Source organism: Xiphophorus couchianus, chromosome 18 (assembly GCF_001444195.1).
Source record: "Xiphophorus couchianus chromosome 18, X_couchianus-1.0, whole genome shotgun sequence".
Taxonomy (NCBI): domain Eukaryota; kingdom Metazoa; phylum Chordata; class Actinopteri; order Cyprinodontiformes; family Poeciliidae; genus Xiphophorus; species Xiphophorus couchianus.
This window is the reverse complement of record NC_040245.1, coordinates 24,820,624-24,836,108: the sequence shown is the minus strand read 5'-3', so window position 1 is coordinate 24,836,108 and position 15,485 is coordinate 24,820,624. Positions and strand designations below refer to the sequence as shown.

General features: G+C 40.8%; 1 protein-coding gene and 1 long non-coding RNA gene across 9 annotated transcripts in view; one reads left to right on the top strand and one right to left on the bottom strand.

Moving 5' to 3' along the window:
• plch1 (phospholipase C, eta 1) overlaps window positions 1-15,485 on the top strand; it is a 77,949-nt gene that overhangs the window by 13,052 nt on the left and 49,412 nt on the right. For 2 of the 8 annotated variants that reach the window (XR_003599028.1, XM_028044728.1), the window contains exon 1: window positions 13,394-13,933. The exons of 2 other annotated variants lie outside the window; for them this stretch is intronic. Coding sequence is in view for 5 of the 6 variants with exons in the window: in XM_028044728.1 (XP_027900529.1) it covers window positions 13,756-13,933 (178 nt within the window). In the remaining variant the exon portion in view is untranslated. Of the gene's footprint in view, window positions 1-4,220; window positions 4,422-13,393; window positions 13,934-15,485 lie in introns of those variants that run through there. 4 more of the 8 variants (XM_028044726.1, XM_028044727.1, XM_028044722.1 and 1 more) reach the window with 4 other exon arrangements.
• On the bottom strand, window positions 69-3,906 carry LOC114161517 (uncharacterized). The gene is made up of 3 exons (XR_003599033.1): window positions 682-3,906; window positions 238-595; window positions 69-158 (listed from the first exon to the last, which is right to left on the bottom strand). It is a non-coding gene; the product is annotated as an uncharacterized LOC114161517 (long non-coding RNA).

Here is a 15,485-nt window from a genome sequence, read left to right as displayed (position 1 = left end):
GCAGGCAAGTATCATGTTTGGGTCTACTTTCTTTGCCCACATGCAGAACACCACAGGAGAACAGGAAATCAGTTAAAGACTGTTTATTGAAATGTAAAGATAAATCAGAATGAGTGTGTGTGTGGTCCTGCGGGTGGATTCTTGAAGATGTTGGCACACTATGGGGCAGCAAGGAGAGACGGTGAGTTTTAAATATTTAGAAATGGGAGTTGTGAGGATGAACTAGAGCGATCTTACTTGTGGAGATGATGATTTCGGTCCGGGGGGGTTTCGACTGTGGGTTCAGGGCAGCGGCCCTATAGAAAATCCTAGAGTGGTCCAGGTTCCAGAGGGTGGCTCAGCTGAGCGGAGTCTGGTGGGAGATGGGCTGGCTGCGGTGGAGGGCGGACAGGTAAGTTCCTGGCGAGAGAGGAGTCAGAGGAGCGGTGCGACTGCCAGCCGGGGAAAACAGGAGACTCTGATGATCAACAGGAGAGGAGGATGGTGGAACTCGGGTAACCAGTGGGTAAGATCCACGGCGTCACGAAGGAAGCGAAATCCAAAGCCAGGACTAGATCATCACGAGGAGGATCCACAGCTTCACAGGGAAAAACACCTGGAGAAGGAGGACAACGAGGAATTACTCAAAATGTTTCTCAAGGAAGAAATCTCAGAGAGCTAACTCTGGAGGGCTCAGAGTACCGTAGGAGGCTAACACTCAGGTGTCGCAGTGCTGGCAGTCAGCTTCTCTGATGCTCCTGGAGATAATGAGATGATTGAAGACAGGTGCGTGGAATCGTGGGAACACCTCTCCAGGTAGGCAGCCTCTGGCACCATCTGGTGGAGAAACGGTGGTGGAACAGAAGAACCCAAACAACAAATAAAACCCACAAAGAAAAACAAAAAACCCTGGAACCCGACAGCAAAGTTGCAGGGAACTAACTGTAGTGGAGCAGAGAGCTGTGAACAGCACATACACCAGAGTGATTGACCGCGCTAGCACCCTCCTACCAGTTCTGATTGGTTGTTTCTGATTGAGCAATGCATTTCTGCAGATGGCTCTAGGACCACAGCGAGAAGGCAGAGGAGCTTGATCTTTTCACAGATTATTTTGTATTCTATTATACTGTCAGGACATTGTGACCACTTTAACAAATATTAAAAAAACATATATATGTTTTTAAATAAAAGTTACTTAACGCAATTTTAAACTAGCAAAAGTTAAAGCTGGAATATCCGGAGAGAACTGTTGCTATGGGGGAACATTTAGCACTGCATAATGTTACATGTCTATGTTACGTTTATGACCAGTTTGCTTTGCCAAATTATGAAGTCTGAACATGGCAAACTTCAGTTTAAGCTAATTGCTAAGTGGGTAAAAGCCTATTGTTATTATATCATTGACATTATGATCAGTTCTTTGGTCAAAATGTGACTGTAACGCTGGCTTGCACTAATTAGCAGGGAAAACACTGATGCACTCATTCTCTATTGTCAACTAAAATCATTGACACAATCAACTGATGTTAACATAATTCAACTAATTATTGTAATTAGCATGACCATAACACATGCTTTTACCATATTGTCATTTTCTTTGGTCATCACTCCACCAAACCTCTGCAACGTTCAATTCAACTGCTTTAAAAAAAAATAAAACATTTTTTACTCTTAAAGAAAGCTTAAAATAGGTTCTAACTTGTATATTAAGAGTTACAACATTTAATTTTGCCTTGGGATTAAAACAAATTTTTTTTCAGCTGGATTGATTTGGTTGTTGCAGAGGTTTGTTGACGTCCAATCAGGTTTCATAGTTCAAAGGGGAACGGAAAACAATGATTCTCCAACTTTCCTTTCTATTAGAACAAACTGGGTCAAAATGTTTTCATCCACTGCTTTGCTAAAACTACTCCAGTCCTGTCCAAAAAGCAGAAACCCGGCATTTGGGTTAAGTAAATCACTCCGCAGCTGTTAAAGAGTTGTATCTTTGCAACCCTTTCCGATCTGTCTGCATCCCTCATTTCACTGCCAGCCAGGCCTTTCATGTCAGCCAAGGACCGTTTCAGTAAACATGTGTTTCTCTCTTTTTCTGTTGTTTTCCCACACGACTTTCCTCTCACTTCATTTCCCCGGGACCCCCCTGATCCCAGTGCATTCCTCTGTTCATTTTTGAAATTCAAACTGGCTGAATGGTTCTGCTTTGGTCATGGTCCATAAACCAGTCATGGGGTGAAAACTTTGATTTTTAGGTAGCTGTGAACACACAGCGCCTCGCCTCGTTCACACCCATTGAGGTTTTCAAATTTTTCTCAAATTGCAGCAAAATGAAGATAATTTTACCGACATTTTATGTGATGGACACAAAGTGGTGCATTAATTTGAAGCAGAAAGAAAACGACTTATGGTTTTCACTTATGATCTTCTATGCATTTGCATTCAACCCCTAAGAGTCAAAATGTCATGCTCAGCCAGATTTGATGTAAACAGCAGTTTCAAAATCTTCTGGACTTTAGCTAGGCCATTCTAACACATCTGCATGCTTGGAGCTAAACTGACTTCTAAAGGGTTTCCTTCCATGATTGCCCTGTATGTTTAGCTTTATCCAACTTCCCATTAATTCTGACTGTCGTCTCTGTCCTTGCTAACCCCCCCCCCATCCTCTCCACAGAGTGATGCATGTCTCATTGGTTTATATCTACAGAGTAATGTGAAGTGTTGGTTCACCCCAAACATGGTATTTTATGTTTAACCAAAACGGCTTTAACTTCTTTGCCTTTATCTGACTTGAGCACCAAAACATTTTGTGTGCCTGCTGTGGCTTTGTTTGTGCCAAACTGCAAGCAAAACGTATTTCTTTCAGTAATGGCATTCTTCTTGTCGCTAAGAAGGCAACTACCTGTTGACCTGTGGATTCCTGCAGCTCCTTCACAGATTTGTTTAGTTTTTTTTTTCTCTGTATTTTTAATGCGATTGAGATGGTCTTTACCAGATGCTTCTCTAAAAAAACCCCGATATAACTGTAGTTTATTTTGGGGTATCAGTGTAAAACATGCGCGTCTTTTATTTCTGGGAAGAAGAAGAAGAAGAAAAAAACCCGGGAGAAATGTAACGCATCTTTGTCTTTTCAGTTTCCCATTACACGCTCAACTTTTGTGTTGATTCGCTTGCACAAAATCTCCCGAAGGAAAACACGTTGGACTTTGTGCTTCTAACGTGTCAGAAATGGGAAGAAAAGAGCAAGCGGTGGGGAAGCCTCAAATATCTGATTCTGAAAAAAACAAAAAACAAAATCACAGGCGCACACCCGTGAGGCAGAAACAGATGCGTTTTGCTGGTGGGGATGGTTCAAGCGGATCGATTAGGTAACCTCTGGGACGCTCCTCTTTCCCGCAGCACTAAATGAAACGGGCTTTCCCTGCGTGGAGCAGTGAACGGGACCAATCTGGGAGCTCCAGACCGACGAGACTCGCATTGGGGAAATGACTCAACCGGGAGTGATAGGAAAAGGCACACAAACACGCACTCGCGCACAGATTAAAAGCTTATTTTAATTTCAAAAAACATTTTTTTTATGCCGACGCCACAGTTGGGTTTCTCTCTTTCTTTCTCTCTCTTTCTTGGGAACGCCGGTTTAAATTCCCCGCATAAACCGAAGAAGATCCGAAAAGAGACAGACGGCGTAAAGTGGGTCACCGCTGCGCATTGGTGCCGTTTTTGTTGCATTTTTCAAACAAAAAGAAAAACGAAAAAAAAAGAAAGAGCATACAAAACAAGCGGATGTGGCACCAAATGTTTTTCTTATTTTCTGGTAGGGAATTCACATTTGGGAAGCAGATGAAATGCAATAATTGCCACTACTCTGGTGAGCTGTCCACCCACCCCACCATCCCTCCCCTCCCCTCCCCTCCTTCCTTCCTTTTCGTTTTTGCGCGCTGTATCACCCACTTCTCTCTCTCTCTCTCTCTCTCTCTCTCTCTCTCTCTCTCTCTCTCTCTCTCTTTCTCTCTCTTTCTCCACGCCCGTCCTGAGCTGTTGCTTATTGACATCCAAGTCTCTGTCAGCCCCGTCGAGCGTGTGAGGAATCGGCTTATCGGTTTCCCGCCGCGGCGTTTGCGCCTGATGAGGGCAGAAGATATGCTGCGCGCAGACCGGAGGATGAGGATGAACGAGGTTTAAGGGGCGGCTGGGGGCGGGAGGGGGGTCTTCTGGAAGAAAAAGGGGGGTCCAAGAAAAGTGACACTCTGTCCTCATGGCGCGCTTCTTTTGAAACGCCTCATCATCATGGAGGCATTGGCATGTTGGCATTTTATCGCCGCCACAAATAGGGAATAAATATCAGAAGAAGAAGAAGAAAAAAAAAACATGCCCAAAGCGCACGGAGGGACAACTCCAGATCTAAATGGCGGAGCTTGAAGTTTGCAGAAATCTGAGTTTGGAGAGGGGTAAGTGAGCCTTCTGGCTCATCCTTCTGTCTCCACATTCTTTTGGTAGAGGCTTGTAGTGCCCAGTTTACCCCCTATTGTGCTGGCGATTGTGCAGAATTTCATCACCAGCGCAGAAACAAACAGTGAAGAAAGGAGCGTTAATTGGATGACTGAGTATTTGCATCGGGGAGTCATCAAGCAAAACCGATGCATGGGAAATTTTGGGATGCAGGCGACGATTTTTGATGGAATTTCATTTGCTAATTTAAGAGATTTAAGCCCGTCATATGAGAAATGTAAATGGTGGGAGTGGGAAACTGTCCCTGGTGCTGAAATTATGACCCCCCTCCCTCACTTGCACCTGGCACTAGGGGGAAGAAAAGCATCGTAATATCACTTCAGTTTGCCAGATTATTCACACTCCTTGTTGAAATCTGTCCATTCCTGATTTATATGTCCGGTCATCACATTGCCTTGGCGTGAAGCTCGCCGAGAAACCGATGAGGCCCATATCTCTGTCACATGAAACGGCAAACAGAGAAAAAGATTATTTTAGACATCAGCAAACCCCTCTGAGGAGGTGCATGGGCAGTTTGAGCTCCACGTTTCATTGCACATTAGAAGTCCCGAAAGGTTTCATAGTGACCACTTTGCAATGTGTTAAAAAATATACGAACGGGCCCTCGCACCTGAAGAAACAGGGATGTATCAAACCGTCAGCCTTTTACCCAGAGCTTCTTTCTGTTGGGAACCACTGAGGTCTGACGCCTGCCTCTCCTAGTCACTCGTTTCCTCAGTTCTGGCAACGCTCTAACTTGATGAGCTGGATGCAAGAGTGAAAGGAGGGAGAAAATAGGAAAAATCGGGAAAGGGGAAACAAAATAAAGGTTGGAGCATCATCAGTGGCAGCTAATCTCCTCCACATGGAGGGAATGGCTTTTCCATGTAAAATCTGCCCGCCCCCCTTATGTGTTTCTATTGTGCTGCAAATGATGATGAATCTCAGCACGTTCACTCGGATTTGTCTCCATTCTGTTGTCTGTGCCAGATCCTCGAGTAGCTGTAGGGCACACACTGCAAGCAATCATCAGGAAGGGAACACACTGTCATCTGTTCAAACCTTACTTCTGCTTTTTACAGCTTTCCTTTCCTTTCCTTTCCTTTCCTTTCCTTTCCTTTCCTTACATTTCCTTTCCTTTCCTTTATTTTGCTTTCCTTTCCTTTTGCTTTCCTTTCCTTTCCCACTCGCTCCCCTGGGACCATCATGCGCACACGAGATTTTTCACACACTCTGACTTACTCGATCTGTTTCTTCCGTCTTCACCGCAGGAGTGTCACACTTTTCACACTTCAAACATTTCCTAGCACACATTCTCCAAGTGTGAGACAATAAAAAAAAAATTAAAAAAAACAAATTCAGATTTTAGAGTTCGGTGGCTTCTGCGACTCTTGGCAGAGAAACACCTGCATCCACAAAAGGAAAGAAAGTTATCCACGAGAATTGGAATTATCGTTTGATTTTCTCGAAATGTAATCAGTCTCACGCGTGTCTGACTTTTTTTAAGCCTCTGTTGGGTTAGAAGAATCTTGTATGCAAAGCAAAAAGTTCAGCTTTGCTCTCATTGCAGGTTTCATGCTGTATTCCCTTATTATAGCTTTCCTTCCTGCTGCTCTTAATAAAATGTCCAGTTTGGGTAATCTCTGTTTGCCCTTCACCCCGTCCCGGGGTTTGGGCCACCAAAGGTAGAATCCCAGAGATTTCTGTCCTATGGCCATTCATTCTTGTCTGCATATTTTTGACGTCTACCTCTAGATCTCGTCGCCAGGTGTTTTTCTGGACAACCTCTCTTTCGGTTGCCTTGGCGCTTCCACCTCGGATCCTGTTTGGTGATGTTGGTTGGCAGTTTGGGTAAATCATGTCCTGCCCAGCGAAATCTTTTCTTCCTGATTTCTGCCTATGGTGAGAGTTGGCAGGTCCTTTCAGCTTGATGTTGCTAGCTGTGTTTCCATTAGAAATGTGCGCAGACTTTTGTCGATACTCTGCTAACGTCGCTTAAACGCAATTTCACGATTGCGGTGCTTCCAGTAAATATAAAATGCAGTTGAAATCACACTTGAATAAGCTTGTTGAAGTGATAGGTCATTAGAAATCATGGTGGCAACGGATGTAAATACATGAGCTGTATTTGTACTTCAGCCGTTGGCGTCTTGTTCAGGCGTTGGTACAACAAGGCCCTGATACTTGGGACAAATGCAGCGTTTTGGGTAAACTGTAGTTTCAGATTTTGCAGAAGAGCTAGACTTGTAAATGACAAATTCAACTTTTGATTAACTGTGCAATGCTGCTCATTCTCCAAGGAGATCAGTGAGTAAAAATAAGCAAGTTGCTGCTGTATACAAGCTAGTTTGATGCAAGATAAGTGTTTCCATCGCAGTTTTGCAAAGTGTTCACATTTCGATAGAACTGAAAAACCACCTCACACCGGCGCAAGAACTTTATATAAAAAACATGACTTTTTTATTATTGTGCTTCCATTAAGCAAATTTGTTTCGTAATTTCAATTTGCGCAATCGTATGGTCAACGGAAACGCAGTTACAGATAGTGTCTGGCCGGAAAATGTGGAGAATTCTTCTGAGGCAACTGTTCAGGAATGTGTTGGAGGCTTTGCATGGCCTGCAGGTTTCAGCGGCACTGACGTCATACTGGGATTGAACAGTCGGACCTGGATGACCCAGGTACTCTTGAGCTGAACGACGGCGACTCTTGCTTTGCCTGTCCTTGCCTTGTCATCTCCATCTGTCAGAGGACTTCCATTAAGGGTTTGATTGGCTTTGATTGGAGTTGACTTTAAGGATTTCGCTTTGTCGAATGCACATCAAATAGTTGCCCCGTCGACAGAGTCTTCCCACTCGAGCCGTAGATCTCTGCAGCTCCTCCAGAGTTGACACGGACCTCTTGACCTGCTACACTGACCAATGCTGCCCATCCTGTTGTGTCATTAAAGCACCACAGAGGCAGCTGTGGCACATGTTTTCCGTGACATCAGACAGTTTGCGTGACAGTCTGTCTCTGCCGCCAGAGATACTGTATCTCATTTGGCGCAGCAACAGGGAGAGAAGAGAAGAAGCTTTAACCTGGCAGGAACCGTCAGCATCAGTCGCGATCATAATGTGCACATGAAACAGGCACTTGTCGTCCACAGCGCACACAGACTTCACTTTGCTCCTTTGCTGTCTGTGCTGCGCTGCGGCAGTCAGGGGGACACCTCCTCCCTCCGTCCCCCCTCCGGTAACATCTCCTGTGAATGCATTATCGTTCGGCGCTGTCGTGTTTATTTTCATTCTGGTGCCTCTCCTCACTCTGCACCCCCGGAGGCACCGAGGAAACCATTTGTAGCTTTGGTGACTCTAGTGCTGCCTTAAGCGGGATTAATTAGGCAAAGCGAGTAGCCGTGAGATAAGAGCGCGTCTTTCTCTCTTTTTGCTCCATCATTTCTGAACCTTTTATGTTTCTAATAGGTGAGTGGTGTGTATTTTAAAAAAAATATTTTCCCCTCACTCTGTTTTAGCATCATTAGTGTGCTATAAACCGGTCTATATTTTAATAAACCCCTTTACGTGTGAAAGGTAAAATGCAGGTTTTTATTATTATTGCATTAAAATGAAAGTGCACAGAACTGCACTGATGAGTTGTCAGTTCAGCTGGGATGCAAACCTCCTCATTGAGGATTTGGTGCACACATGTAGTGCGTCTATTGACAGCCCTGGTGTGAAAACAGCTTTGAAACAAGTTTGTTATATTGCAGTACTAGTTCTTAATGAAAAACAACAACAACAACAACAACAAATAATAATTAAGTTACTTTAAATAATAATAATACAAACTACTTTACTTAAATGTTACCTTGGAAAGATTCTGTTAGGAAATAACTGTTTTTCACAAACTACTAAGCAGATTAATCATGACGAATCAATTATTGAAATAATCGTCAACTAATTCACTAAACGATTAATCGTTGTCCAATTATTTTTGGATTATACAGACTCCAAAAAAGCAATTTTCTGACAGAACAACAGACTCAGAGCAGTAATGAAGCCAAAACTTATAAAAAAATATATATACATTTGCATTTAAGAGAAAAAAAGCAACTTTTTCTATAAGTTTCTTTTACTCAAAACTCCTCTGTAGCTTTGATTTAGCTTCAAATTCTGTAACAAAAAAATCCTCTATTAAACAACTTTATCCAGTCATTAACTGGTTAATCACCAGATTAAGTTGAGCAGAAACGGCTGAACTTTTTACATGTTGATGATAAAAGCATTTCTTTTTTAGCTAAAGATGCATCCTTTGCTACAATTGATTACACTTACAGTAAAGGAATATTTTATAGCATCTTAGGCAATCTAGTTTTTATTTTCTTATTCAAAAACTTAATTAAACCTGTTGTCTATTTGCGTATTTTAATGTATTTCTGCTATATTGTATGAAGAGGATGATGAAAGAAGATTGTTTTTGTCTCTGGTGAGCCTTCCTGTATTGATTTGACCATATGATTCTGATTTTTAAAAACTCAATGATGACCCATTTCCTGTCTTCTGGCAACAGGTGAAACGTGCTTTTCTACAAACTAATTTGATGTTTTATACCAAACTCATCTGAAGTTATGAGACCAATCTTAGGCTCCTCTGAACAAAGCACATGGTAATTTTTATTTTTAGATATTTTTTTTAAAGCAAATTCTAGTAATTTGTACAAGTTTACATACTTTAAAGACAGAAGCAACTTTTCCCTAGCATCCTTCTTGAATAACCAGTTGGCAAGCAGATGGTGGTTATTGATCATAATTAGGAAACTTAGTGGCCCAAGGATTGCAATCTTTTCCAGAGTGCCTGGTCATAAGATAAATAAGGGTCCTTATTTAGAGAGCATAATTAGGTGGTTAAATGAAATAGTCTTCTGGATCACACCGACTGACAACAGATTGAGTCATGTGGTCTACTGATTATTTTCTGCATGCTGGGAAACCTTTCATCTCAAATGTAGAAAATAAAGAGGGCAAGCTGAACTTAAAATAATGACACTTTATTATCCTGTTTTATGACATGATGATAAAATATGACCAGCCTTCAGTCACTATGTGCTTGCTCCTGCTGGTTGAGCGAGTGACACAATTCCACTTTTGTCAAGGGGTTGGCTAAGTACTGTCACAAATCTGCAGCAGAATTCCTCCCACCATGGAAAGGCCTGATTTCTCCCACGCATTTATCCAGAAGTCATCATCTGTCACAGCGCTGTGCGCCCGGCTAATTTAATTTTATAAGCTGCCTAGTGTCCTTAGAGGAACAGTTGAACAGGAAGAGGACTGGATGTCGTAATCTCAAATTCAGGCCAATATTTCCAATAAACTCATTATGGGATTACATGAGGTAAAATTTGGAGTTTCTCATCTATTACCTTGGCGTGGTGATATAATCCATGGTGTTACCTGGATAACAAAGATAAATAAATAACATTTTCCCTTTAGAAAAATAGCCCATTAAAGGAAATATCTCCTTTGCAGCGTAAGGCGAATTATATTGAAACATGGGATTATCACACCTGCAGAGATGAAAAACCCCAAGGTGACAGTTCTCCTTATGTTTTTAGTTTTGAACTGTTATCATAAACTTTTATCCATCTGACACAATTTGTGTGCCTCATGTTCTAATGTATGAATTTGATTCTCTTCAAAGCACAATCCTCCAAAGAACCGCTTTCATTTAAGTTAAATTATGCATCTTTTATGCATCTAGGTTTTAGTTCAACTATATGACACTGCTGTGTAGAACAAAACTAAACAGCAAATTTGAAACAATCTACTTTCATCTTTCTCCATTCCATCCATTATCTAAAACCGCTTTTCCTTTCTGGTGTCTACCTCCAGTCGTCAGGTCGGAGAGAGGTGGGATACGCTCTGGACAGGTCACTTTTTTAAAAACTAAACTTGAACAATATATTGAATCACAATCTCAATATCTTTGCAAAGGAGGGTTTGGATACAATAATTAGTCAACTATAACTCTTCAAACGATATGTGTTAACGCTTCTTTCACGTAATTTGGCATAAGCTTCCAAAATTCAATTTAGTGTAGTTTTAATATTAATATTATAATACTAGCTTTAGTTTATTTTATCTTATTTTATTTCTGAAGCTTGTCCTAAAGAGGATACTGTATTTGAGTCTGCTTTTTTAAACTGTTTTTATGGTTTTTAATATTTAAAAGTATTGAACTCCGGGGCTATTTTGAATCATGTTATATTTAGATTTATTGTTGTGACGATGTAAAGTTTTCTGTCTGGCAACAAATATGACTCACATCACTTTAACCAAATCTACCTATTGGTACAAATAAAGCTGATTGATTGATTGATTGATTGATTAATTGATGCAGGTCAGTGGGCTCTGAGGAGACGGGTGGGAGACGTCTGATATAGATCAATATGATCACATTTTTAAACACCTATATTTCAATTATTTTCCTGATGCTGTGTTGCCCAATTATGACTTAGGGTGAAAAACATGAAAGTGAGCACATCTTTGTATAATTTGTAATTGACAATCAGTGGGAAAATTTAAGCCAAAAACACAGAATGAGGTGACAACCTGGGGATAGGTCTAACTACCTGGTACAGTTTTGCAATGTATGAGATTGTGGAACTACAGGTGAGATTCCTGATGGCGCACGTTCACAGAGGCGTGCAGGTTGTTCAATCTGCTCTTCACCAAAAGAGCCCATTAGTCATTTGATGTCTGACATTATTGCCTCCCGCTGTTCCATTTATCTGTGAAGTTGGCATTTGTGATGCCACACTGAGTTTTACTTCATTCTGGCTGCATGGTGGGGAAACCGCTTGGATTTATTAACAATCAGTGACTAGGCGTACCGGTAACGCAACATGATATCGGTGTACTTCCTTAAAGCTGTTTATGATTCCAGAAATAGCTGTGACTTCTGCCCTAAAAAAGGTTGCGTGGTAATAGATACGCAACAGATTTAATGTGATACAATGAAATGAAAAGGTTTTTGTGTGAAAGTTCCGATGCCATGTTTGTTGTATCTAAATAAGACTGGACTTTCAATCGTCTGCCTATACCCTGACTGTGGGAGCTCCCAAGTGGTAAAAGGTCTGAATTAATCGGAAGAGATCTATGATGTCTTCTGCTGTGTCAGCCATTTTAAGCTCTAGATGTGTTGAGGTAAGAAAATCTTCACTAGCGCAGACTAAGCATGTGCATAGCATAGCATGAGATTAAGCAACAACTTAAGGTTATTGCTGTGACTTTTGCTTTTGTTTCTTGAGCAGTGGTGTATTTGTGATATACAAAAAATAAGATTAACAAAACAATATTGGTGTCAGTTGGAGATCAAATTCTCTCATATTCTTCAGCACCAGATAATACTGCTGTTTATGCAACGGTGTAAGAGAGGCACATTAAACCTCCAACTTCCTAAATTGGAATCCCAGTTTTTGCAGACATTTCTGTTTTTTAATAAGCTTTAAAAACTTCAGGTTTACATTTCTTAATGAATTCAATGTATTTTTACAATGCTCACCAGTTTTCCCTGTTCAGGTGTGGGTTTTATGTTTTGAAGTGTGGCAGCAAATAATTTATGTGTCCTTAATACAAGTCGGCCATGTTATTTGCAGGGAACTACATAGTGTAAAATACTAAACATTTATAATATCGTTATTGTACCTCTTCTTTTCAAACAGATTTTGCCGTAAAAAACTCCTCAGATGAAAAACAAAACCATTAGACACAAATCATGTAAATGTAGGACATTTCCTCATGAATGTGCAACATCTATGATGTTTTAGACTGGTGTTAGATTTTTGGAGATTGTCTAAATTATAATTTTCCCTGTTCAAATTCAAAGTCCAGTGTCCATATGTAAACAGAACATGTAGAGGGTGAAACGGATGTAAATGAAGACAAGTAACAATAAGAACCGGACCCCTTCCTACTAGAAGACACTCTGACAAAGAGTGTTTCGTAACTTGTGTTTGGAATTGGGCAGAAACTAAAGGTTAGTCTGACGATTAATCAATCGTCAGAATGAATAAATTTTTCATTATCAGGAAAAAATGGGCAGATTTAGCAAATTTTTCATTTGATCTTCTGAGCTTTCTTTTTTTAAAAAAAACAAAATATTAGAAATACATTGAGAGATGCAAATAAACAAATAGATCAGATCCATTTTTTAAGAAGAAAATAAACATACTTTTGTCTAAAATGCAACAAAATAGCATCCCATTAGTGAATCTGAACCTGTTGACAAAGGCAAATAAAATTAAAAAATATCCTAACTGCAATATACCTTGAAGAGTTTTGGCTGAATTACTGCTCTGAATATGCAGTGTTTTTTCTCCCAGCAAATAGTGTTTTTTTGAGTCTCTATATTCCTGTTAATGATTAATTGATTAACCAATAATCAATCAATTAACTGATTATTGATTGATCAAGATCAATAACTAGTTATTGATCAATTAACCACGATTAATCTGATTAATCACGATTGATCTGATTAATCACGATTGATCACTCCAGCACTGGTTGGAAATTAAAGTAGCCGCACCAACAGAAACGCTCTGTAAAAAACAACTTAACTTAGGTTTTCAATTAGCTTGCAGTCACACTGTGAACAGACAAACTGTAATGGACCAAAAAAAAAAAGCCTCTGAATCAGGGGAGCTTTGCACGAAAGACAGCCAGATGTGCGTTGATTGACTCGTCTGCTATCACACAAGCAGACACACATCATCCCACATGTCCAGCCATTAAATCTTACTTCTGGTAGTGCATTATTATTATTATGAATGTTATGTCATCGGTCTTATCCCCGTATTCCACTGGGTGACCTGAATGACCCCACCCGGTAAGCTGCTCCATTCTCTTCCCATAATCACGCAATAAACAACAATAACAGAGCTGCTAAATCGCGCTTTCTAAATCTGCGCTGCGGCAGCGGCCGCAGCTGCACATGTTCTGAGAGAGCTGCGAACATCAGAGAGAAGTGGATGGCAAAACAGGAGGTGGGAGTGGAGAACAGATGACCAGAAAGGTAGACGTGTGTGCGTGTGTGTGTGTTTCCAAACAGACGAAGGCGCCGCTGCAGATCAGATCACCAGGGAAGAGGAAGATGAACAGCAGGAGTTTTGATGTATTTTCTCCACATTTGAAGTCTGAAATCAGTCAAGTCTGAAGTCTGAGGAAAAGCTGATGGTTTCAACTTCATCCGCAGCTGCTCGTGCTGCGTTCTGGGACTGACCCGAACTCTGGCTTGTTCTCCGCGCGTCCTGACCAAGAAATGGGTGAAATCTGTTCTTCGCTTTTCAGTCGCGCGGTTTTGTCGAAGAGAAAAGTGCGATCGACCTTTTTCTACGGCTCCGTCGAAAAATCCTCCGGGGCGTCCCTCCTGGCGTGTAACATTTTCCACATCGGAGGAACCGTGGCCGTGCCACACAAATGCCGACTCTCCCAAACTGGTAAGGTGGAACAAAAAATTTGGTGTGAAATTGTCATTTTTGTGACATTTAAGGAAACTAAATGCAAAAAAATAAAGCATCTTTCCTCTACCTTATCCAACTTTTGCTACTTTAATCGACAGGTTTTCCTTTTTCTGTCACAGCGCAGGCCATTTTCCAACGCATGCATTGCTGGCAATCAGGTTGCATGGCGATCATTTTTCGTGCTCGTTCTATTTATAACATCACACGAAGCGGATACTCATGTTTATGCATCAAATGTATTTCCAGGATGAGCAAAAAACCGTATCTTTGAACCTTCAGAAATCTTGTTTATTAGAGGCACTGTGGGTAATTCACCGCCGGTCGTTTTCACTAATCATGTGTTTATGCGATTCAGAGCCAGCCAGCCAACCAAAGCTGAAGCACATCATGATTAAACCTCTGCACACAATCACCCTTCAGGTCGCAAGAGGCGACCGGTGTTGTTGTCTGATTGCCGCGCTCCTTGTGTTGCATCACAGCTGAATTGGCTGCCACGTTCTTTTTGGCACGGGCGCCTTCCGACACATGAATAGTGCATGAAGACCCGGGCAGATGCCAGTGAATATAAATGTATGTAGATATGAATAAATCATGCAGAAACTGTTGTCCGTTCAACTTTCCTCCAGTACTGTTAAAAATAGAGAGATATTTTTACAGAATCGTAAAAGAATCAAAATTTTACTCCTATCTGTTTTTCTTTGTGTGGCTTCTTTTTTTTGATTGAGGATGGCAACTGAATAAAAACCAGTGTCACTGATAATGTCACACCAGGTGCTCTGTGTTTTAGTCTTATTAAATGGATCTAAGTGAGGAAGGGCTTTCTTCATCACCTACCCTATTAAAATGTGTTTGAATTGGCTTCGGTCTCTTTGCTAAGACAAAGCTTTGATCTCCTCTATGCTCTGCACCTACAGTGATGATGAGTTGTGGTTTTTTTTTACACACATGGATGCAGTGGATCAGCCACAAACACTGAAGACACAAGGAAATAAAACACACTTGTAAAAAGAGAATCCAACTTTTAAAAAATGTGTTTATCAGTGACAAGTAATTGAGTAAAGCTGGTCAGACTTACTTTGTTTACCTTTACAACTTAGTAAACTTTATAAATGAACTTGGATCAACTTAATTTGATTACTTGTGATGAATTAGCACAATATTTCTAAGTTGGACCGCCTGTTCTCGTTTTTCAGTGTGCACGTTCTTGCGTTACCAATGGTCATATTTGAAACCACTAAGTGTATTTTGTGGTGTTCTATTAACATTTCCTACATATCTGTGAAATGAAAGGAAAAAAATCTATCAAAACTTTTCATTTTTGGCCAAATTACATCAAGGTGAAAAGATGTTTAATGTTATTTCTTTTCAAGAGGAACTCATCCAACGCAGAGACGGCATTCTGGATCTTGAGGTGGCCTGAAATGAAAATGAATTCGACTCCCATGTTTTAGACGAAGGTATTTTTATACCATAGAATGGTCCAACCAGAGTCCAGGCCTAAACTTGAAATCTTTAGCAAGACTTTAAA